At 41.5% G+C, this 24,766-nt stretch overlaps 1 protein-coding gene across 1 annotated transcript in view; it reads left to right on the top strand.

Annotated features, from left to right (window-relative positions):
* CIT (citron rho-interacting serine/threonine kinase) overlaps positions 1-24,766 on the top strand; it is a 159,050-nt gene that overhangs the window by 70,202 nt on the left and 64,082 nt on the right. The window contains exons 11-22 of the mRNA XM_072600295.1: positions 4,623-4,728; positions 5,626-5,769; positions 6,964-7,083; positions 8,488-8,658; positions 8,944-8,997; positions 9,562-9,615; positions 11,143-11,283; positions 12,705-12,830; positions 17,488-17,583; positions 19,946-20,062; positions 20,740-20,849; positions 22,699-22,873. Coding sequence (XP_072456396.1) covers positions 4,623-4,728; positions 5,626-5,769; positions 6,964-7,083; positions 8,488-8,658; positions 8,944-8,997; positions 9,562-9,615; positions 11,143-11,283; positions 12,705-12,830; positions 17,488-17,583; positions 19,946-20,062; positions 20,740-20,849; positions 22,699-22,873 — 1,414 coding nt within the window. The remainder of the gene's footprint in view (positions 1-4,622; positions 4,729-5,625; positions 5,770-6,963; positions 7,084-8,487; positions 8,659-8,943; positions 8,998-9,561; positions 9,616-11,142; positions 11,284-12,704; positions 12,831-17,487; positions 17,584-19,945; positions 20,063-20,739; positions 20,850-22,698; positions 22,874-24,766) is intronic.

The raw sequence follows: 24,766 nt of genomic DNA on the forward strand, positions 1-24,766 counted from the left end.
TGCTGAGGGGTTGGGGTGGGAAGAAGGAGCCACTGACATTATTGAGTGAGGGTGACATGGTCAGGCTTGTGCTTTAGGAAAGTTCCTTTGTTAGCTGAATGGAAGATGGATTAAAGTGAGGAGAGGCTTGAAATAGGAACTCTTAGAATGATTTGTCCTAAGTGAGGACCTAAACTATGTGATTGTTTTGAATGGAGAGATGTTACGGTGATAAAAGTGGTAAGATATGGTGACTGATTAAATATGTGAAGTGAGGGTGAGATTTGGAGGGTGACACTGCTTGTGAATCAAAGTGATTGAGAGGTGGTGTTTTCTTCAGTAGTGATAAGGAAGTTTCAAATTGAGGTGAATTTTGTGGGAAGGGTAATGTATTCTGTGTTATACATTTTGAGTTTGAAGTGCATAGGGCGTAGGGCATCCATTTTGAAATGTCTTTAGACCATTGGTGATGTGGGACTAGAATTCAGGAGAAAAACTAGAGGCATGTGTGTACGTGTGTGTGCATGTGTGCGTGTGTGTGTAAGCCATTGGTATAGAGATGATAATTCAACTTATGGGAGGTCACTATGTGAGAAACTAGAGAGAGAAAAGAGAAGAGGGGCTGGGCCTGACTCAGACCTTATGGTACAACCACAGTTATTGGGCATAACATGGCTGAAGATCCAACCAAGGATAGTGAGAAGAAGCTTAGACAGATAAGAGAACCAGAAGAGGATAGTGTCATGGAACCCCAGGGCAGGAAAGAGTATCCAGGAGGGAGCAAGTGATCGGCAGTGTTAGATGTTTCAGAGAACAAGAATTTGGATTAAGAAGAGGTCATTAGACTTCACAATTAAGAGATTATTGATTATTTTGGAGAGAAGCAGTTTCATCTGAGCAATAATGTTGTATGTCAGGTTGCTGAGGGTGTAGAAGAGAGTGAGAGGAGAGGAAGTGGAGGCATTTAGCATAGACAGCTGTTTCAAGGAATTTGATTGAGAAAAGATAATTGCTAAAGGGGATCATAGGATTTAGTAGAGGATTTTTTGATAAGAGAGACTTGAGTGTGTTTTTAGGGAGCAGGGAAGGAACCAGTAGAAAGGAGAGGTTGAAGATTAGAGAAAGATACAATAGTGGAGGTAGTAATGCGCTGGAAGGGATGGGAGGAGGTTGGGTTCAAGGTATGAACAGAAGGCTTTGGTGAGAAGAAAGCCCAGGTGGGCCTCGTCATCAGAGTATGCCCAGAAGGACAGAGTTCTCACTGACCTGTCAATGCCAAGTGGAACCAAAGACCATGTGGTGCTTATAGCATGAGTTTTACATTCCCACTGGACCCTAAACCAGGGGAACTTTCTGCTAATTAACAGATGGACAAGATTACATCTTCCTTTACTGTCCATCCTGTCTTTTCATCCTATTGCTGTTTCTGAGATTATTTCCACAAGCTGTTTGTATTCACAACATTTCTGCAATAGTCTTTTTTTAGTTGTGCTTTTTATTTATTCATTTCTTTTTAAGATTTATTTAGCACCTTTTTTTCCCTCTGAAGAGCTCTTAATGACTGTACTTAGAACTTCCAAACAGTGAACATTTGTCAAGCACCAAAATAGCAAAATGGAGGACGTATACTTCGGATGAGTAGGAGGGTCTGGACAGCCATGTATAATTAATCAATCAGTCAACAAGCATTTATTAAACACCTTCTATATGCCAGGCACTGTGCACTGGGGTACAAATACAAAGAATAAAAGAATCCCTTCTCCCTATAGATAAGTGTGTGTGTCTGTCTGTGTCTGTATGTGCATATGTGTGTACAGGGTATACACACACACAAAATATACAGGAAGGGAGGGCACTAGAGATACAGGGGGGTTAGATCAAGATAATCTTCGTGTAAAAGATGATGCTTAAACTGTATCTTCAAGAAAGAGGGAAAGATTCTGTGAGGTGGAGGGAAGAAGGGGAATGCATTCTAGGCATGGAGAACAGCCCTTGTAAAGACAGAGAAAAGAGATGGAATGTCACGTGTGAGGGATGGGGAGGAGTCTTTTCAAGGAATTTGGCTAAAAATGGGAGGGGATGGAGTGGAAGGAAACCTAGTGGTGATGGAAGAATTTAGTGAAAGTTTTTGAAAGTAGAGGGACTTGGGGCAGCTAGGTGGCACAGTGGGTAGAGCATGGCCCTGGAGTCAGGAGGACCTGAGTTCAAATATGGCCTCAGACCCTTGCCACTTAGTAGCTGTGTGACCCAGGGTGAGTCACTTAATCCTGATTGTCTTGCCAAAAAAAGTGGAGGGATTTGAGCATGTTTGAAGGCAGCGAGGAAGAAATTAGTAGATAGGGAGCAATGGAAAATTCAGGTAGGGGATCATATGGAGAAGGCATTATTAGAAGGGAGTTCCTGGTGAGTAGGGATTGTTTTGTTATTTGGATTTGCATCCTCTGTGTTTTGTGCATTGCCCAGCACATGGTATGAATTTGATCATACTTGCTGATTGATGGAGAAAGTGAGAAGCAGTGTGATCCAGGGCACGTATAGTGGGGTTAATCTTGGCAAAGAGAAAGGTTACCTCATCATTAGAGACTGGAGGACAGGAGAGAATGACCTGAACTATGTTGGTGGTGGCTATGTGAGTAGAGAAGGGGTTGGATGCAAGAAATGTTTGTGGAGGCTGAAACAACTGGATCCAGCAGTTGATGGGACATGTGTGGTGAGGGAGAGTGAAGAATCATGGGTAATCCTGGAGTTACAGACCAGAGAGAATAGAAGTATAGGGTACCTTTAACAGAAAGGGAGTTTGGAAGACAGAGGCCACTGCTCATCTCTGGTATTGGAGACATCATAGAGGGGCCTGAACAGTCTTTAAAAAATAAGCCACATTCCACATTCATAGAAATATATTCTTGACACTTAGTAATCCTTGTGATTTACCCTACAATGTTTTATCATGAAATTAGTCAGAAAGCAAGCCTTTATCATCATCCTCATCATCAGCAGTAACTAACATTTATATAGTATGTTAAGGTTTGCAAAGTGCTTTAAAGATGTCATCTCATCTGACCTTCCTAACATCCCTGGGAGCTAAGTGCTATTATTATCTCTGTTTTACTTATTATGTAAAAAGTTACGTAAGGCACTGTGCTAAGTGCTGGGGTTACAAAGAAAGGCAAAAACAGCCCCTGTCCTCCTGGACTTCCCCTTTTAGTGGGGGAGATGACATGAAAACTAGGTGACAGATACCAAGTATATTTAGGATAGAAGGGAATATAGGAATATGGCAGCTTGAGAAATGAAGGAGGGGGACCAGGACTTGAACCCTTTAGAAGATGGGATTTGAGCTGAGTCTTGAAGGAATCTAAGGGCACTCTTGGAGGCTGAGGTCTAGGGGTAGAGGACTCTAGTGCACAGGCCCTGAGATGGGACCTGCGGTGTGTCCTCTGGGAGGAAATGTAGATGGACCAGTGTAGCTTGAGAGACAGCATGAGGAGGAAGAGAGGGAGGAAAGGAGAGAAAGAGGGAGGGAGGGAGTCCTTGATTAGGAATCCAAAGACCTGGGTCCTGGTCTTAGCTTTGTCATTGGCTGACTGGGGCACCTTGGGTAAGTCATGTAACATCTTTGAACCTGACTTTCTTTCCTCATCCACAAAATAGGATCAGATAACCCTATTCTGCTAACCTCAAAGGGTTGTTGTGAGGATCAAACATAATTTAAGTAAAGCCCTTTGTAAACTGTGAAGAGTTACACAAGTGAGAGCAGTTATTGGTTTTGGAATTCAGGTATTTCCTGAGTTAATCATTCGAGAAGTATTTATTCTGTGAAAACTGTGGGCTAGACTCTGGGCTGCTACTGGAGGATAAGTACAATGAATGAAAACGTTGCTTCTTCAGGGAGCACACATTGTCCTGAAGGGTGTTGACCAGAACGTCTAGAAGTGTGTGCAGAATAAATAGAAAGAGAATAAACACCGAGTAGTGAAGTGCAAGGTCGTTGGGAGTGACGTGCTAGTGCCGGGAATCGAAGCTTCCTGTGTTTGAAGGACGAGATTTTAGTGACTATCGTGGGTGATCAGGGTTGGAACAGAATGTTTCTGTGACTGTCAGGGATCATCCTGTATATGTCCCTGCACCTGTAGAGGGCCCTTTTATGGTGTTTTCCCTTTGGCTGCACCCTTCTCCTCTATGATACCACTGCTATTTTTAACATTTATGCAATGATCCACTTTTCAGGGTTGTCTTTGATGTTTATTTTAATGAAATTTTTTTGTTACAAAGCGTTTGAAGTCTGAGAACCTCCTTTAAGGATGGTGCTATGTGTCTCTGTGAACGTCACATGTATGAGAATGACACTAGTGCTCCTGTGTTTAATGCCCTTTGAACGATTTGTCCAGCAGTGTCCATTATAATTCTTTTGTTCCAGGTATGTTGGTATGATACTTGCCCAGAGTTAGGGCAGAGCTAATGGTCCTAGCTGAGGACGAAACCCTGGACACTGATTTCATTAATATTATATTCCAAACCAAGTGAGCTAGCCAGTCACAGATGTAACACCTACACACTCAGTTTGCTGTGTAACCAACAATGTTCTGAATGATACTTCTGGCCCATCATTTGTCTATATTTATGTGGTGTTTGGCTTTGTTTAGGTCTGTTGTATCAGGTTTGGACTCTCCTGCCAAGATTAACTCCATGGAAAAGAAACTTCTTATCAAGAGCAAAGAGCTACAAGACACTCAGGACAAGTGTCACAAGGTATTTATTTCTGCTGCTGGCCTCCCTCCTTGCTCCAGGATTCTTCAGCCAGTGTATGCCGAGGGATCGGCCCGGTGCTGCTGCTGTGCTGACCCAGCAGATCCGTACACAGCAGGGTTCCTCCTTCGCTGAAGTTCCTCCTCCATCAGTACAGAAGGAGATGAGTTCAGGCCTTGACTTTGCTGTAAATATCTTAATCTTAACCAAAGGAGGCACTGGATTTAAAACAGTCCTTTCCTCAGCATGACCCAGATGACCGCTTCTTCCAGCAGGTGGCCCTTCCCCCTCATCACTGGCAGAGACACGGCCCAGCTGCTCTGAAGGGCCCGAAGTCTGTCTTCTTAGCCTTTAAGTCTCTGCTTACGTAACTGTGGCCACTTTATTGATTGTGCTCAACATCTCATAACCAAATCACTGTTCCTGCATAGAGGGAACTAACTGGAAGCTATTAAAACTCACTACTTGCTTGGGACTTTTGAGAGCAGAGATATATTTATATCCTTTCTCTGAACTGGATTTGTCCTCTAGTTCCTTACAAGGAGATGGGGGAGAATCCTCTGGTTCAAGATGGATTTGGGATAAAGTTAAAGTGACATCTGCAGAAACAGGTGAAAGATGATGGTTGTGGCTTCTTTGCTAACTGGGGTAGAGAAGTGATGGAGTGTGAACAAGCGGCTTGAATGAATGGAGTGACTTAGCGTGGTGCCTGTCCTTAAGAAGAGCTGCGCAAACCAGGACCAAAGACAATGGTATAACATCTAAACAACCTTGTGGATTCCTTAGAGGCCGGCCAATAAGGTGGTCTGTCATAGACCACTGGAAAATTCTCCTTGCGCCTGATGTATTTTGAAATTAGCCACACTTGGCTCTCTTAACCTGTCGGTGTATTTATTGCAGATGGAGCAGGAAATGACACGGTTGCACCGGAGAGTGTCTGAGGTGGAGGCCGTGCTTAGTCAGAAGGAGGTGGAGCTGAAGGCCTCTGAAACCCAGAGATCCCTCCTGGAGCAGGACCTGGCTACTTACATCACAGAATGCAGTGTGAGCCTTTCCCATAGTCCTTTTCCCTCGGAGGTAGCCATGCCCTGTTTGTCTCTTTTCTTGTTCCATGATGGTATCAGTGAGGCCCTTAGTATGGAGGTAAGGCAGGAGATGGGCAGAGGGAGCCTGTACTGGATACAGACAAAATGACCATCTTTCGCAGCGCGCTGGAAGCCAAGTGTTGGGGTAGCCAAAGAGAGGAAACGGAAGCAAGAAGTCTGAGTGCAGCTATTGTTTGTATCCCCACATGGTTCTGTGGCTTGTCTGAAAGCCCCGTTTCTTTGGTTTAAGTGGTAACAGACTTGGTTGAGACTTAGTTATAAACCCCCAATAGAAGTTAAGATGTGACTTGGCTGATGTAGGGCACATTGGGATTGACCTGGGACTGATTTTCTAGTCAAGTGCCAGAGAACTGATGTTCCCAGGACAGTATTTTAAGGTCTCAAGTTACTTATCATTGACGATCCTGTGACTGTCTTCACCACTGTCTCCATCCAGGTGTTTATGATTCGCCTAACTAAAACATTCTTTGTCACTTGAATCACACATAGTCTTTAGTTTTTATAAGGGAGAGGAAATCTATATAGCTTTGCTGATTAAGAGTAACTGCTGTGTTTCCATTCCAGGATTGGCTGCGTTTCAGCAGTGGGTGAAGTTATTCATCCAGATAGATATTTCAATGCCTCTAAAGCATTGTGGGAGCCTTCTGGATGAAAGGTGTGCAGGAAACATAAGACAGGAGGTAGAAATAGACTAGTCAAGGTCTTAAAACTGAGCAAAGAATGAAGCCATTGCTCCTTTGGGACTCTTGAGAAGAGCGAAAGTCATGAATTTGAAAAAGATTCTGACTGATGTCCCTTAACGAGATTGTGTTTATAGTGATTGAATGATTGTGGGTCTTAAGTCCCAGATGCACAAGTAAGTGAAAACACTATTGGCTAGTGGTACCAAGCTATGCTTTCATTTTCTCTGCAGAGTAATACTTTGAAATGGGGGCTCTCTGGGAACTAAAGACAAGAGCTGTGTACAGATAGAAAATTGGAATTCAGCTGTAACAAATAGTAACATGTAAACTTGGGTCTGTCACCTGAATCTGTCTCAGTGTCTTTGAAGTGGCTCGATGTTCTCTTAATTAAACATTTCAAACAGAAGGGTTGAAAGGGTCTATGTATTAAAACGTTTTGCTTTCTGCAGAGCCTAAAGCGAAGTTTGGAGCAGGCCCGGATGGAAGTGTCTCAGGAGGACGACAAGGCATTGCAGCTTCTCCATGATATTCGAGAGCAGAGCCGAAAGCTGCAAGAGATCAAAGAACAGGTATGACTGCTTTGCTTCTGGGGGAGCGGAGCAGTTAACCTGAGTATTCCTGACTTCTATTCTCACTTCTAGTAGGAGAAACATAAACACACGCACGCACGCACGCACGCACGCACGCATGCACGTGCACGCTCTCTTTCTTTCCTTCTTTTCTTCTTTCTCTCTTTCCCTTCCTCCACTAAACTACTACTCTAGAGCTCTCTTGCAGTGTGGAGGTGCCTTTGACTTGCCAAAGACTTTGCTTTGGTAGCTGCTACTGACTGGGATAAGCTTCAGATCCCAGGGATGGACTGGAGGTTAAATTGTTGGAGGACCAGGCTAAGCTAAGCTTAGAGACACGGATCATTGGTTGTCCACAGAGGAAGAATTTGTGGGAGCAACTTAAGAAGACCATTTACAAAGTTGTAGGATTTGTGTGTCTGAAATGACTGAACAAAACAACGAAGACAGTTGACTGGTTCCCCTAGCCTGATCCCATATGCATTTACTTATGATTTATTCTTTTACTTAGAGAAATCCTTTTTCATATCTATAGTACTTAGTTTTGATTTTTCTAGTAAGTATTTCTGTAGTCTCCTCAGGATTCTTTTATCTAGATCTTTTCATTTGATTTCATTTTGAAACCTTGGGGTTCAGAAATTTACTTTTTTCAAGTTTTAGAGAAGTTTCATGATTTGGATTGCTCTAAAACATTTACTTTAGAGAATCATTTAATATCTTCTTTGGAATTTTTCTCACAGAGCATTCTGAGTAGGTCTAACATCTTCTAAATTTTTCTATTTTCCAGAATAAATGTGGTTTCAGGTATAATGCTAAATTCTTCATTCATCTTTGAGTTTGGGCCCAAAGGAATCAACGTTGAGAAATTGACCTAACTTGCTTCTCTTCCAGTTTTTTCCACTGAGACTTTAATAATCCTTCATACAGTAGAAGAGATTCATTTTAAGGAAGTGTACTGTATTCAGTAGAGGCACAAAATTCTCTAGAATCTGTAGAAATGATTGCCCTTGGAGGACAATTCTTTGTAGCAGGCAGTTTATTCTAAATGCTTAAGTGTTAGGTGCTTTCAGTTGTATCATGTAAAAAGAATTCCTGAAAGTTCTCTCCGTATTGTAAATTTTTCAGTTGAAGTATCTTACTGATGTCACATACCTTCTCTTTCAGTGGTCTTACTAATGCTACCTGTTCTTTCATAAATCATTTTGAAGACTTATATGATTTCTCTGGGTGTCTATTTCCTCATTTCTTTCCATCTCTTTCTCGGTCTGTCCATTTCTGTCTCTTGCCATTCTCTTTATCTGTCTTTCCTGTGATTTCCCTAGAGGAGTGAACATTTAGCGTTCTGTCCATTCCTCCACATGTTGTATTTTATTAGGTACCAATGTTTCTCTTTCTCTTCTTTAGGAGTATCAGGCCCAAGTAGAGGAGATGAGGTTGATGATGAATCAGTTGGAGGAGGACCTTGTTTCTGCCAGAAGACGTAGTGATCTTTATGAATCCGAGTTGAGAGAGTCTCGGTTAGCAGCTGAAGAATTCAAACGCAAAGCTACAGAATGTCAGAATAAATTGATGAAGGTAGCTAAGGCCTTCCTGAGTAGGGAACTTACCTTTCAATTTTTTGAATGTTTCTAGGGTGGAACTGGTAAATGAGAAATGCTTCTGAAAACTTTTATGGTTTTAGAAATAACATGAAAGTGAATTTTTTTCCTAGTGGAGAAGTTTGGGAGATAACAGGTCTTGGAAATCTTTTTGATCCTTATTAGAGTAAAAACAAAAGTAGCATTTCTTAAAAGAACTATTAAATTTTTAAAATGTTCTCTCCTGGAAATTATTTTATGTTTTTTGTTTTTTAAACTGCAGGCTAAAGATCAAGGGAAGGTTGAAGTAGGAGAATTATATTCCAAATTGGAAAAGGTATTTTTCATGATTAATGTCACCAGTTATTCTTAGGGGATTAGTATGTTATTCTACCAGGTAGTCATTAATCTAGGAGAATCTTGGAACAAATAGAAAGTATATTTCTCACTGGTATGGCATTTTGGGGGTCAGATTTCTGTAGTTTAATCATTTTTTGACTGCAGTCAAAAGTAGAAATGAAATTAATCCTGTGAGTAAGGGCAGATAGACTTGTGATAGATTACCTCAGATGCTTAAGAAAATGCAAATAAAACTTCTGTCTTTAAACTTGGAGTTTTAAAAAACATTCTCTCATGTCATTCCCACATAGTTAGTATTGGAGATGTTTGATATGTTGATGAGCTGAGCATAAAGGAGACATCAGTAAGGGAGTACCATCATGTCTATGGACTTCTCTGGTAGGCCCTTGCGCTTTCTTTTCTGCTAGTCAGTTCCTAGAAAAGCCAACCCCACTCCAGCATCCTATGGTGGCTTTCAGTGACCAGGACTGAAATACGTTGTATATTGTGGGATTCAATATCTGTTTGCTTTTTGTTTTATTTCCTGTGTTTGTGATTCTAGGTGAATGCTGAACAGCAACTCAAAATCCAGGAGCTACAAGAGAAGCTGGCCAAGGTGAGGCGGTGGTGATTGCCTGTGCTGCTTCTTCTGTCCTGGGACGCTGAGAGCGAAAGAAACAGAATTAGGCAGAATGCTGAGACAAAGCAGGAGCAGGAGTGATCTTTTAGTGGAAAATCAGAGCTCTTACTGCTTCCCCTCCTGAGACCTGGCAGCAGTGGGTGTTAGATTAGACTAGAAGTCCTAGTTATAATACTTCAGAAACTTGGGGGCTACTTTCTTTGGCCTTAGGATGGATTCACTGTTTTATATGTTCAGAAATGAAGAGTGCTTTGATTGTGACCTAGGAAGTTTTTCAGTGCACTTTAAAGTCAGAAACTCACCCCCAGAGTCCAGATGTGACCTAGAGAACTTCCACAGCAAGCTTGTGTTTTCATGGGGGCGGAAGGATGGTCCAGGAAGTTGGCAATGTAGCAGTGGTTGCAAGACAAAGCTACTGATTTTTTCTCTCAGTGGACCATTGGAAGTGTTGTTTTAAAAGGCTGAAGTGAAACTCAGGTCTGAGAATTTAAGATTATGGTTGTTGAATATGTCAATGTGCTCGTTTGGGTAAATGCCAACTCCTGGCCATTCTGGACTCTAAGGAGCATTTTCTTCACCTTCATTCAAGCTGGTGTCTTCACTATTTATCTGTCTTTCTCTAGATCAGGGTTCTTTATCATTTTTGTATCATGGACCCCTCCGTCATCCCTTCTCCAAATCATGTTTTTAAATGCATGAAGTAAAATACACAAGATTACAAGGGAAGCCAATTCTATTGAAATATTAAAAACAAAACAAGTTCACAAACCCTGGGTTAAGAACCCTGTTCTAGACAGAAATGACAGTTATCTTCAAGTTCTATGTCAAAAACAAATTACATAGAGATTGTGAGATTCTGGCCTAAATTTATTATGGTGGTATCTCTATTGATTTATTTTTTAGGATAATTAACAGTTTACTAAACATTATTCCAAGAAGAATAGTCATTGTTTAATACACGTGAATTACTCTGGTCACTATGGCTCTTCTTTCGAGGAGGGATTTATTTTTTGATATTGGTAGGCAGTCTGCAGTATTGATGAGAGGCAGAACTGGCCTTAGTGTCAGGGAGGTGTGGGTTTAATTTCCATCTTTAACCCAAGTGGCTCTGCAACTCTAGGCAAGTCATTTCACTTTCTGCTACCCCCAGGTTAGCTCTAAGATTCTAAGTTGAAGAGAAGGTGATGACTTGCTTTGGGGGTGGGGTGGGGTTTCCTTGTCTGAGAGTTACTCTATTGATGACATCTCAGGTCATGTCCCTATCCCTGGTGTAGTTGAAATCAAGAGTATTGGATTTGTAATCTGAAGATTTGGATTCAAGACCGAGCTTGGTTCTTTCTGGGCTTTGTGACTGTGGGCAAGACCATTAACCTCACTGAGACTCAAGTTTTCTCATTTATAAAATGAGGATAATAATATTTGTACTGTCTTCCTTCTAAGACTGTCATGAAAGTAGTCTATAGTAAAGTGCTACGTAAACAGGAGTTGTCTGAATTCCTTTAGGCTGTGAAAGCCAGCTCTGAGGCGACTGAGCTGCTTCAGAATATTCGTCAGGCCAAGGAACGAGCTGAAAGGGAGCTGGAGAAACTGCAGAACCGGGAAGACTCCTCTGAAGGCATGAGAAAGAAATTGTTTGAGGCGGAGGTGAGTCGACCGCTTGAGCCTGCAGGGGAGTGATGAGGAGCTGTCGGAGCACTGCAAAAGGGAGCAGCGCCAGCCTTGACCATGCACTGCTGCTCTCCGTGGTGCTTACTTTGAAAGGCCTGGGATAGTTAGAGGACCTGAGGGGCTTAGGGAACAGCTCGAAATAGGGTGGTTTTCGGCTGTGATGCTCTTGTTCCCACTAACTGTTTTCTGAGCCCTTCCGTGATCTGTGAGAACGCCTCCCTGTATAGGTCGGTGTCGGTCAGTCCTGTTCTTCTTTCTGTGTTCTCTGAGCTCAGAGGGTCCGCCCTTTCCCATGGCTTTAACCGTCATCTCTGTCCTTATGACACTGAAGTCCTTCTCTTTAGTTCTGTTCTCTTGCCACCCAGACTCTGCTTCCATGTCTCAGATCACTCATTGGACCATAAGTCCCCACAGACCCCAGAGAATTGATCATCTTGGTCAATCTTGAAGCGGTCATCTTTCTCGAGTCAAGCCTCCCTTCCAATTTCTTCCTTTCTATTTCTCCCGGTCACTTAACTTTAGGCTTGATACTTCAGTTCTGTCTTTAACTCATACTTGGCTTTCATTCTGTCAGTCATCAAGGTTTCTTGATTTTTTTTCTTTACAATATCTCTCCAGTCCCTTTGCTACCTAATCTAGGTCCTCATGACCTTCTACTTAGATGACTACAACAAGCTCTTGGTAAGCCTTTTTAGCTCCATACTTCCCCCTACCCCCAATGTAGCCTGTGTGCCACACCAAAATGATCAGTCAGTCAAAAACATTTGTTAAACGCATCCTGTGTGCCAGGCATTGTGCTACATACTGAGGATATAAAGACACTGTTTATATCACAACATTTACCGGCTCAGAATCCTGGAATGTTTTCCTGCTTATTAGCACATTCAATTCAAAGTTCTCTGCCTGCCTGTTAAGGCCTGTGTTCTGTTGTCGTCCTGTGGATTCAGTTTTATTCCGTACCACTCCTCATGCACAGTCTCTAGTCTGGAGAGGTTGATTTCTTCATTGTTCCATGAATGTGCTGTGCTCATTGTCATCTCCATTTTAAGGCTTGTGTTGATCCCTTCATGTGAGATGACTGCCCTCTCCTCTCCTTTCCTTTTATCCCCTTCCTACTCATTCTACAGCCTGCCTTTTCCATGAAGCAGCCCATCCTGTTTACCCTCTCACCTTTAAGATCTTAGAATGCTTAGGATTTGTACCATGTAATTTATTACTTCATTCTGTCTCATTTTGTTTGCGGTTGTTTCATGTCTTGTCTCCCCAGTTAGACTGTGAATATTTTGAGGTCAAGGACCGTGTCACAAATTTCTTTTGTAATTCTTCACACCACTTAATGCAGTGTTTGGCCCATTGAGCTGCTCAATAAATATTTGTTGGTTGATTATAATCTATAGGAACGACGCCATTCTCTGGAGAACCAAGTAAAGAGGCTAGAGACTGTGGAACGCAGAGAAAACAGACTGAAGGATGATATCCAGACTAAATCACAACAGATTCAACAGATGGCTGATAAAATTCTGGTGAGCAAGAATACAGGTGGAGAAAAGTAATGGGTCAGAGGTTGTAGGGAAAAGGAGGAGGGGATATAAATTCCTCACCTGGGAAGAGAAGTCATGGAATAGCTCCAAGAGAACAATTTTGGGTACATCCTATCCAAGAACGAGGTGGAAAACCGAACGCTGGTGGCTGTAGCACTCCAGGTTGGCGAGTGTACTTGGATCTTTGTTCTGTACCACATTATGTCACTTCCTGTAAATTTTATAAAAGCATGAACCAGATATTGTCAGCATAGCTTTGTATGTTATTAACTCTTTAGTCCCTGTCCTGAAAAGCTTGAACAATTTAGGCTTTTAAGAGTGAATTTCAGATTGTTGCCTGTAGCGGAGAGAATAAATTAGTCATCCAAAATTGTTTTCCTCAGAGTAGTATTTGTCATAGATCCATACTCGCCCACTCACTTTCTCTGCTACAGTTGGGCTTTTTTTTAAACTTCTTTAGCTCTAGCAAGTCTTTTTTTAGGTTAATAACCATAATGATTCTGTTTTAGGCACTGATGACCAAATTAACCTAATGGGCGAAACCCCTGGTGGTATTTACAGCTATCTTGAGCATCTGCCCTTGCCTAGTGGCAAGGCAGATGAACATTTTTAAATGCTCCCCAAGCATCCTACCTAACCTCTAGCCTAGAAATAATAACCAAGAGAAGTAGACTTAATGATATAATCTTTGTTGATAATTCTGAATTTGCAAAAGAGCAACTGCCTTTGAAATAAGCCATGTTATTCCACTGCACAGATGGAAAAACTGTGGGTCAATCATAACTTCTATTTTAATATTATGTGTCAGTAGCAGTGACCGGAATTTAAGACTACCTGACATTTTCAGTCTTCTCAACTGAAGTCTAATCACTTCAAAATTTTTCAAAGTTAGAAAAAGTGTGTGTGTGTGTGTGTGTGTGTGTGTGTGTGTGTGTGTGTGCAAGTATGCATGTGTGTGCATAGACACACCTCTTCCCAAAGGTTATTTGGAACGTTGTCTTCAACTGGGATTAATAGACCTTAAGAAATGGATCAGCTTTGTCTTTGATGCTACGCAAACTGCAGTGAGCATAAGATTACTGAAGTGAAAGGACTCTTTGTGTTTTCCTGTCCTTTTACTAAAGTGTTTGGGTATTGATTTACAAATGATTTAGGTTTCTATTTTAATAACTTAAGACATTTTTGTGGGTAACAGTTATATTTGTCTTTATAGGGCTGATCAAATGATTGAACATACCCTAAAGCATATACACTAAAGAAAAAAAAGCTACATGCACAGAAAGCAGATTTTAGAACATTCCTATTTCCTAGGAGTCTGATGTTGCTTTTAGTAAATAAGTTCAGTCTCTTCTTCAAACTGAAACTGAGGAATCTGGTGCTCCTGAAGCCCTGAGGGGTGCAGGTGGGATAGTGGTGGTGGTGGTGGTGTTGGTGTTTACTTCCTAACTCATTAGCAGGAAACAGAGTGTCAGGGTCCAGACTCAGAAATTTGAGTTTTTTCTGGGACTCTGTTGCCATGCTTTACTTAGTAGGATTGGAAACAGACTGTGAGGATTATTTTCTTTTACTATTGGTTATTTTCTAAACCTTTATGAATTAATAGCAACAAAACTGTCATGTACCTAAGTACATTTGTGTTGTCTGTTCAGTAAGAGGAGGGTCCCTTTTGCATAGGGACAATGTTTTTGGTCTGTATGATGTCTGTGATACAGATGGGAGATGTTGACTAAGTTTTATAATAATGGTGCTTCGGTAATCTTTTCAACTTGAGGTTCACTTTGCTCTAAAATACCTGATCACAAAAATCTAAACTTTCAGAACAAATAAATTTGGAAATAATTTCAGTTACATGAGACTCTTGTCTTTGGCCAAAAGAATCAGTGTGGCATAGTAGATATAAACTGCCATACTTGGCATAAGTAAAGATCTGTTTTCAAATCCTACCCTTGATACTGTGTCACCTTGAGCAAGTTACTTAACCCCCAGAGCCTGATTTTCTCATCTGTGAAAGATGATTTGTAGATGATACAGTATTGCATGGCATCCATCAAGGCAACTGAGTGGAAAAGTTTAGGTGCTAAAAAAGATAGGCATTTATTTCAGAGAGAAACTTGAGTTCATGAAAAGAATTGTGCAGTCTCCAGAGGAAAACCAGCCTGTACCACTCTGTTCTGGGCCCACTTAGGGGCAGCTAGGTGGTGCAGTGGATAAAGCAACAGTGCAGGAGTCAGGAGGACCTGAGTTCAAATGTCACCTCGGACAGTTGACACTCACTAGCTGTGTGACTTTGGGCAAGTCAGTTAACTCCGATTGCCTCATCTTGGGTCATCTCTAGTCATCCTGATGAATATCTGGTTACTGGATTCAGATGGCTCTGGAGGAGAAGTGAGGCTGGTGAGCCCTCTCTCACTCAAAGTCAAGTGCAAGTCATGTCATTATTTCTCTGATGGCACGGTCTTCTTTGGCAATGAAGGACGAACCCACACATTCTGGGATCACTGAACACAGGCAGTGACTGAGACCTATGAGCTTCTAGACATCTCTCCAGATGCACATCATAGACAGAACAATAGAACATTCTTCATCCACTTGGTTTTTCCTTTGTGGATAGTTAGACTGAACTTTTTGCATTGATTATAGCTCTGATTTAGGAGGCTCTGTAATATTCTAGGACATGATGAAATCAACACAATGTTACTTGCAGATACGAACATCTGGAGGGCCTTTCCAGTGATAGGGATTTGAATTTTAGGATCCCAAAGAAAGGGTAGTATGGTGGCTGTGGTCCATGTTGTAGACATGGGATTACACAGGAGAAGCAGGGTGAAGGGTTTCGTAAAAGAAAACAAATGTGGGCAGGTCTTATAGCAAGAGGAAGGTCTGACTGCTGGATAGCTCATGTGGTCCATTGTTATGGAATGTCTAAAGCCTGAGAGCAAGGCCCTCAGCATTGGTGAACTGATGGAAAGGCCCAGACAAGAGTTGCGTAGGATGGGTTGTGATCTCCATCATTAAGTGGAGAGTAAAAGGGGTCATATATTTTGTGTCTGCTTCACATGGATTGTTCTGAGACCCCACTGATATCCTGTCTGTAAGGGGCCTTGCAGACTTTAAAGCTTCATTCATTCAGTAAACATTTTTTTAAGTAAGTGCCTACTATGTGCCAGGCACTGTGCTAAGCCCTTTATATAAGTGGCAGTTAAAAAAAAGGTTACTACCTAGGCTAGATCAGAGATGGAAGGGGCCATAGTGTTTGTTTGGTCCACCCCCTCATTGTGTAGATGAGCACCCAAAAGCCCTCGAACGTTAAGTGACTTGCCCAAGGGGTCACCGTAGCGGATAAGTAGCAGGGATGGATTTCGAATCTAGGTCCTTTGTCTCTACATCCTTGGAGATTTTCACTAGACCATACTGTGCCTCCATTTAAAAATATTGCTGTGTTGGTCATTCTTTTTACACTCAACTTTTGAAGCATTTCTCTCTTTCAAACTCTACTGTGCACGTTGCTTTATTCTCAGGATCTTGGTAATTTGTGTGCATGTGACTCTCAGGCATTTTCTTTTCTTTGCATGTATGTAATCTTGTCAGTTTCCTTGCCCTTCACTTCAGAGAAGAGTTGCCTAGCAGCTCTGGAATTGGGTGAGATTTTATGTAATGGTCTTGGTGGTGCCTTCATTCACCCATGGGCCCTGACTGCTGGGAATCCTGGTATAGAGGTGATGGCTTTGTACTTGGAGCATGTGCTTTGTGTAAAGACCACCCTGAGGTTAGCTGCCTAACGAGGTGACAGTCACAGGGTGGTTTAATCTTGAGATCTCAACAGCATGAACATGAGCCGGTGCTTATCAAAGTAAAAGTTCTGAAATATTAAAATGTAACTTTACTGAAAAATAAAATGAATATTAAATGATTTCCATAACTCCATTGTTCATGTCTGACATTTAATGACTTGTGTAAATTTTCACTTAATTGCCATCAGCACCATTTTGTGTTTTTTACATGGTGTTTTCTCTACAGACTTGCATGTTTCAATACCCATATGTCTATTTTTATTATGCTATTTTAGTTTTTTAAATATCAAATTATTCTTCCAGTTTTTTTCCTGAGTAGTATTCTGGGTTTTTACATTCAGAAAAATAGTTATAAAATTTTTTTATGAGAGTGAAAGTTAATACTTTCCCCTTTTAAGGCTATCTTGGCACCTAGCAGAGAGAAATGGACTAAGATGGGCTATAATTCCATTCCAGGGATGAATTACAATTCCAGGAAATTTTCTGTCTTTATTTGCGTGATGGGTTCATATTGTAGTGGAGTGGGGAGTGACAGAGACAGGAACTGGCTGAGTTACGAGAGAGGGAGAGGAAGAGGGAAGGAGGGAAAGGGAGAGAGAGAGAATGAGGGAGAGAGGAAGGAGGGAGGGAGAGAGAAGAGAGAGAATGAATATGTTAGGCTTTCAAATACCAAACCCCTTATTACATCCTAGGTGCAATGCTGATTTTCTTTTCCTTCTGAAGGGGAAGGAAATGCCTATTAATGATACAGCATATACCAAAGTTATGTTAACCATGTATACTAAACATACCTTGGGTATATTATTTATTCCCTCTGCACACCTGACCTTTTACTCTTTTGTATTCAGGAGCTGGAGGAGAAGCACCGGGAGGCTCAGGTCTCAGCCCAGCACCTAGAGGTGCATCTGAAACAAAAAGAGCAACTCTACGAGGAAAAAATTAAAGTAAAGAGACTTTCTGATCTCCCTGAGCACATGTTTTGTACACGTTCCACACTCTTTCTGTTCCCTGGTCACTTGTGGGGCTCTTCTTCTGAGGCTTGTGGAGCTCTGAGTAAACTCTGTCCTTAGTCTGTGGTGGGGGGTATTTGGGGTTTTCCATGTGGGGATTTGGAAGTCAGATGTATGATTCCATCAATAACCGTATTTTACCTTATCGTTTTGGAGATGAAAACTTTACCTCATTCTATCTTCTTTGGAAATCAGACTTTGAAAGAGGCTCTTAAGTTTCCTCTGGTGTCCTTATTGATTTGGTCAGTGGACTCTTTTTGGAATCACATCCTGTCCTCCCCTTCTGCTCCTGCCCTTGGCATCCCTTCTGGTTTTGTTTTTTTTTCCATTTAAACCACTGGGAAAAAAAAAAAAGAAAGTAAAGCCAGGTTAAGAGGAGCTTGCTGCACCCTGTAAGCTTGTGGATACCAGACCCTTTCAGCTCTGATTCTGACCTGTTAGTCCCTAAATTCCTATGGTGGTAATAAAAAATGTTTCCAACTTACAGGGCAGCCTGTGACTTGGAGTTTTCTTCACATTGCCTGGCTGGGTTATGAAAGTTTTCCAGCACAAGTTGGTTCTATTGATGTTGCCTGTTTAGAGAAAGCTACCTCATCTTCACTTAGATATCTGTGGTTGGCTCTGTTTCTGAACATTCTCCTTGTTTTTCCCCTGAACGTTTACTCTGGGTTCATCCTTTTTACCTGTTCAGACCCGACTACAAATACATGGGTTCTTGATAGCAGGAGCTTTAACCCTTCTGTTCTTCCTCCCTCCTTCCCCAGCTTGTCTCTTTTGAATAATTGTTATGTCTTATTACTGCTGTGATGGCCTTGAATTGTCCCACTAGGATTCTGTAATGCCATTTAGGTCACAGTTTTGATCATATACTAAAACTCTCCCTTTTCTCCCTGTCTCAGTATGTGTCTTGTCATAATTTTAGAATTGTGACATAAGTATCCAAAGAATCTGGCAGCCTGTCCCAGTGTGTTCCTCCTGTCTCCCCATGGCCCTATCTTTACCTTTTGTGTTCATACCAGCTGATAATATTTTTTATACATTGGCCCTGGTTTAAAGGCCTTCTCATGACATCAGCTCTTTGAAATGTATTCTTTCCTTTCTTCGTTAGACGGGCCCCATCCCAGCTGTCTAGTCTTTTTTAGCAAGATGTCCTTGTGATTGGTGAAACTAGTCCTCCTTTTTAACAGACTTGATAGAAAAGATGTGAACCCTGCCTGTGTCCCCAATTCTTTCAGCTTTATTTTCAACACCTTATTGTCCCTCTTGATGTGGTTGGCATCATTTAAGTTAATCTACATGGGTGAGAAGCATAGGGGAGCTTTCAAAGAGGTTTAAGTCTTTTTCTCATTTTTATTTTTGTCAGCAGGGAGGACCACACACTTCCTAGGACATTCAGTCCAGCTGGTAGATGTGACACTGTCACCTTTTGTTACCTTCTGGCAGCAAAAGATGTTTCCATTGGAATGACCAGCTCTAGGAACATGTGGCTTCTCTGGTGGGAAAGCTTCCTCTTCTCACAGATGTGTTTCTTCTTTAGCTAGATTGGAGCAGATGTGCGGAGGACAGTGGCTCACATCGTTTCTTTGCTAGTGTCTGTTTAATTCGACTTCAGTCAACCATCTTGGTAGTGTTTTACCTTGTTTATTGGTCTGTGATGTGAACCTACTCACTGTAATTTTAGAACTCTGCCCTCTGTCCTCAGGCTTAGCAGTCAACCACAAAAAACCGATTCCATCAGATTCTACTTTGTTCATCAGTGGAGAACACAGTTTATATAAGAATACAGTTCTTGTAAATTGAGACTTAATTGTGAACAGACTCATCCTAAAGGTGGTTAGGAAAAGATGGTGTTCCTTGAGAAGAGAAGTGTGATACCTGCTCAGTGGTATGAAGAATGCTGTTCTGATGCTCCAGATCACAGGCAGCATCCACCGGCCCCAAGAGTTTTTCCTAAGACCATTTAGAGAGAAAGTTCTTTTTTTCTTCTGCCTTCCCCTGAATACTCTTTTGCTGACCTGTGTGTTTTGCCACTGCAGACCTGTAAGGCAGTCAGGTTTATAGGCCCTTAGAATGACTCCACCCATTATTTTTCCAATGGATGGTATTATTCAGAGTAAATTCTACCCTCTGATAATTAGCTCCACCCTGTCCCAATATTTTAGAGGCCTTGGCTTCTTCCCTGCTGCTCCTCTTCTCCTCATCTTTTCCTGGGCGGCAGCCCTCCCAAGTGCCCCTGTTTAGTCCTTCTACTAAGGTAGTGTCCCCAGGTCATTCATTTATTCTTCTGTTCCTTTAGGTTCTGGACAGTCAGATAAAGAAAGATCTTGCTGACAAGGAAACCCTCGAGAATATGATGCAAAGACATGAGGAAGAAGCTCATGAGAAAAGCAAGATTCTCAGTGAGCAGAAGGCGGTAGGTAGAGCCAAACTGAAAAGCACTTTGAGTGATTGTTTCTCACTGTGCGTTGGGGCCACAATACTTGAGAAAACTCCATTCCTGGGCTGTCTTTCTATTTTGATAACCCTCGTTGTATCAGGTCTTTGCAAGGAAGAAGCATGGAACACAACTTCCTCACACGACAATCACACTGAAAAGATCCTGACGTGATGTTCTGCTACCCTCTCATTCAGGGTGATGTAAGAACATCTGCAGGATTTTTTGTAATCAAATTTTCCTCTTCCTTTGCTTTGTGTGTCTTCCCTTTCTTGGTTATATACATCTGTTATAGGCAACGGAGACAGTGATGGAGTGAGTAACAGATGAAGAAATGACATATTTTTCACTTAAATTCCTGAGAATGAATCCTGCAGATTAGCTAGTGGCATGTAAATATGTATCAGTTTAATTGTGGTTCTTCAAAATATTTTATGGAAGCTACTTATTTTTGTTTCTGGCTTGGAAGAGAAACTGGTTATCACCTTGTGTCCATGACTTTTATGCCCAACATGTTAAAGACTTTTTTAGTCAGTCTTTGTCTATGGCCAGATTCTATGTGTTCTAGATATGACTTTGACACTGACCACGAATCCTGACTTAACTGATGGCATTTTCAGATGTATGTTGTTGTCTAAAGGAGTGTTGTGTTTCAGATGATCAATGCTATGGATTCCAAGATCAGGTCTCTGGAACAGAGAATAGTGGAGCTGTCAGAAGCAAATAAACTGGCAGCAAACAGCAGCCTTTTTACCCAGAGGAACATGTAAGTCTCCTGATTCTCGCTGCTTTCTTGGGTGCATCCTAGGGCTCACTCTCCAAGTGCCGACCACATATGCTTTCTCTTTGTTAAATTGTGACAAATGCAATTTCTTTGATTTGTAAAACACCCATGCCTTTGCTCAGAGCTCAGAACCTTTCTTTTTGTGTGATGTTCATCTCATCTAAGTGTCACAAGTCAACCATTTCTTTCCTTCCCTCCTGATGGTTTGATGTTGCCTTGGAAGGAAGACTTCCATGGAATGACCCAGGAATCTGAGCTTGGCCTTTTGCCCTTTATTATTTTTGTCAGGCTTGCATAAAAACGTAGCCTGCAAAAGAAATTTTCATGTGGGGGAGATAACTAATACGTTGGATGACAAAGTCAGCACCCCTAAAATCTTGATAGGCTTCCAGATGAAATTTAAATAAATAAATAAAACAAAATAAAAGGGTTGACTTTGCAAGTACCTGTTGAAGGAGGCGCGCTGATGCGGCTGGCTGTCTGAGAAGGAAATCCAGGGCTGTGGGACGAGAAGTTCAATATGGATTAGCAGTAGAGACTGGTCTGATGGGAGAGAATGCAGCTGGGATTGGGAAAGGGCTGGTGTCCATGCCACATGGAGACTAACTGAAAGAACAGAGAAGACATGGGGCAGGGCATGGCAGAGGGCTTGTTTGGCCCGTGGGCCGCAGGCTGGGAGCTGTGGAGATAAATGAAAAAGTGCCAGATTAAGGCCCCATGTGTAGGAAAGCTTCCAAAAAGTGCAGTGGGCTCTTTTTAAGAGACTCCTGGTTGACCTCACTGGAGGGCTTTAAGCTGGATCAAGCGTGTTCTAGAAGGGTTCTGTTTGAACTAGATTGTCTCTGCGGTCCCTTCCAACTTGGAAATTCTGTGATGCTTCCCCTGACTCTCCCAAATTGTGCCCAAATTGTGCTTTCTTAAATACTTCAACTTACTTTGAGATTGCAAGATAAAAAAGGGTATTTTAATCTGTCCAGGCATTGTCAGCAGCCTCTTTAATGTAACAATTTATATCTCTGCTTTTGTGTATCTCCATTTCTTGTTAAAGTGACTTGCTTTTCTTACTCTTCAGAGGTGATTGTTGTTGTGTGAATGGGTAGCTTCTGTTTTGTTTTGCTGGCCTCTGGAAAATTTGGAAGTAGAGTTAACTGCAGAAAAGCCATTTGCACAATGGGCCACCAAGTAAGATCAAGTTTCAGGATAGTTCTCTGTGTCTTCCCCTAAACTTGTTCATTTAGAACCACAGAATCACAGTTCACAGGTGTTGTCCACAAGCCCTTCTGTGACCCTTCTTACCTATCTGTGTATTTTAGGTCTCAGTAAGACAGTTCTTGTCCTTTAAGTCTTTCTGGTGTGTTATTTCTACACAGTTTAGTAAGAGGAGTAGTACATGTCTGAGGGAAATGGAAGGAAAAAGGACACTTTTTCCCTATGGGTTCTACTTCCTGTTTCTCTTTTGGGACCTTGTTTAGGTGAGTGATTTGCCTGAGGTGGTTAAGTTAATCTCTTATGTATGTTAAATAGCAACGTTTCTGCTTGCTTAGAAGTAGACTTCACCATCAGCAAAGGAGTTCAGTGTTAATATTTCTAACATCTCCCACGTGCATGATTAATACCACAGGTGTGGGGACCTGAACAAAGATGACTAAAAGTTAACCAGATTTTTCCATGATGTATGTTTGCGGCAGAAATAGGATAAGCTAATTTGGGCGTGATCATGGTCCATTCATTGGGAAGTTTCTCTTCCGCTATTTTTATATGTACTTTCTAAATCAAATGATGGTCTGTAAGTGAATATGTATTTTTGTTTGATTCCCTCCACCCCCATCAGGAAAGCCCAAGAGGAGATGATTTCAGAACTCAGACAGCAGAAGTTTTATCTGGAAACACAAGCTGGGAAGTTGGAAGCTCAGAATCGAAAGCTGGAAGAACAGTTGGAAAAAATCAGTCATCAAGACCATAGTGACAAGAGCCGCCTTTTAGAGCTGGAGACAAGGCTGAGGGAGGTACAAATGAAGATTCATTTTTCATTAATCTTATGTGCTGAGGAGAAATTGAACCTTCCAGTTAACTAAACTTGACAGCATGAAGAAGAGAAAGAGGAGGAATCAATGGTGATTCCAAATTCTTGAGCTTTGGGTATCTTGGGAGCATAGTGGTTTCAGTAATAGAGACAGAGTAGTGATAAGGGGCACCCTGTTTTTTGAGGAGTAAGGTGTGAGTAGAGAAGATGAATTTGGTCTTAGGTGTGCTGAATTGGAAGCATGAGTGGAGATTTGGGACTCGAACTTAGTTTGAATTTCCAGGACAAGAAAGGGCTGTATCTGCAAAGACCTAAGAGTTGAAACCCTGAAGGATAGATGAGGCTCTGAGGAAGAGAGCACAGAGGGAGAAAAGCAGAGGGCCAAGGCCAAACCTGGAATGTTCAGTCTGAAGGTTCTTAAATTTTAATGGAGTCTTAAAAGGAAAGGCTGAGGAAAGAGATTTTTCATCATGCCTTTAAGTGGTCTGAAAGCCTCAGAGGATAATTAGCTTTAATTTTCCAGACTTCTTTTTATTAATTTGTACAGTAAGCTTTTTGCATAGGGCCTCACTTAATGCTCTAAGTTAAAATACATCTCTACAGAAAATTTACATTTGAATAGTGTTTCTTTCTCTTGCTTTTCCTCTTTCAAAAATTCCTGCCTTCTGGTGTTCGCCCCAGGCAGGCAAGGACTGGAGCTCCATCTTAACGGGGCAACTCGATGGAACGATGTTTCCAGTGAAACTTATTGCTTCATTTGGAATTAGGAATTTAGACTCTCTACGTATCCCGGAGAGAGGCAAGAAGCCTCAATCCTTTGGGGATTTGGCTAGAAGGTCAGCTTCTCAACGAGAATTTTGTTTCATTTTTTCTGGCAACAAGATGCCCATAAAACAATAATAACAGCCAACTTTCCATATATGTAGTATTTCAAGGAGAACAGGTGAATAGTGGTCATTCAGTCACATGTGTCCATTGTGTCTAAGAATACCAGACTATTACATGCCTAGTGGTTTAGCTTAAGTTAACATTCCTTCATCTTCATACTTCTTCTGACTTTTGAAGAATGAATGACTCATTCTTAGTCTTGAAGTGTGTGAGCCAGGTATTTGTTGTTCTACATGGATTCTCCTTTTCCAGCTTGCTTTATGTATGTTGTCTAGATTCTTCTTTTCATGTTTGAATCTGCCCTGGCCCATCTCTTGAACACCTAGCTGTCCCATGTTTGCCGTTTCCTTTGTTGTCTGTGTAGCTGGACTGTTGGCTTTTTGCTTTGGGTTTTCATCTTTCAGCTTTGACAAACTCCTTGCATGTAGATTGACCTAAGAGAGATTTACCCCATGGTCTTCAGAGTGTTTTGTACTTTGCAGAAGCAAAGTGTTGGAGAGCAGAAATGCATGGTCTAGTTTTACCCCCGGTGAAATCACATGGCATGTCACCTGCCTTTGGGAGTTCTTCCTTCTAGGTGGGCATGTCTCCTGAGCAGAGGCATGCTAATTGTGCTCTTTCCTTCTGGTATTTTAATAGAGGGTAAGAAGCCTCAGTTGGCAGTGTGATGGTGGGGAATTACCTAATAAAAAGTCAATCAAGGCAGTCATATTTAAAATAAATGAAAGTGGTCTGTCATTCTAATCAAGTTTAGTTAAGTTGTAAATGCGCCCTTGTTACTAATAGGAAGTTATTTATAGATATCTCTGTGTGTGACACAGCTATTAGATATTTTTTAAAATATAAGAGTAATTGTTCTAATTTGCATTTGAGATTCTTGTTCTGCAGTTCTCTCTTGGACACATTCCAAGCCCTTAATTATTTTAAAGTAAAAGATAGCATGAAGGCCTAGAACAGTTCTAACACTGGTTAGGTTTATCAGAAGCAG

This window comes from Notamacropus eugenii, chromosome 4 (genome assembly GCF_028372415.1).
Source record: "Notamacropus eugenii isolate mMacEug1 chromosome 4, mMacEug1.pri_v2, whole genome shotgun sequence".
Lineage (NCBI taxonomy): Eukaryota > Metazoa > Chordata > Mammalia > Diprotodontia > Macropodidae > Notamacropus > Notamacropus eugenii.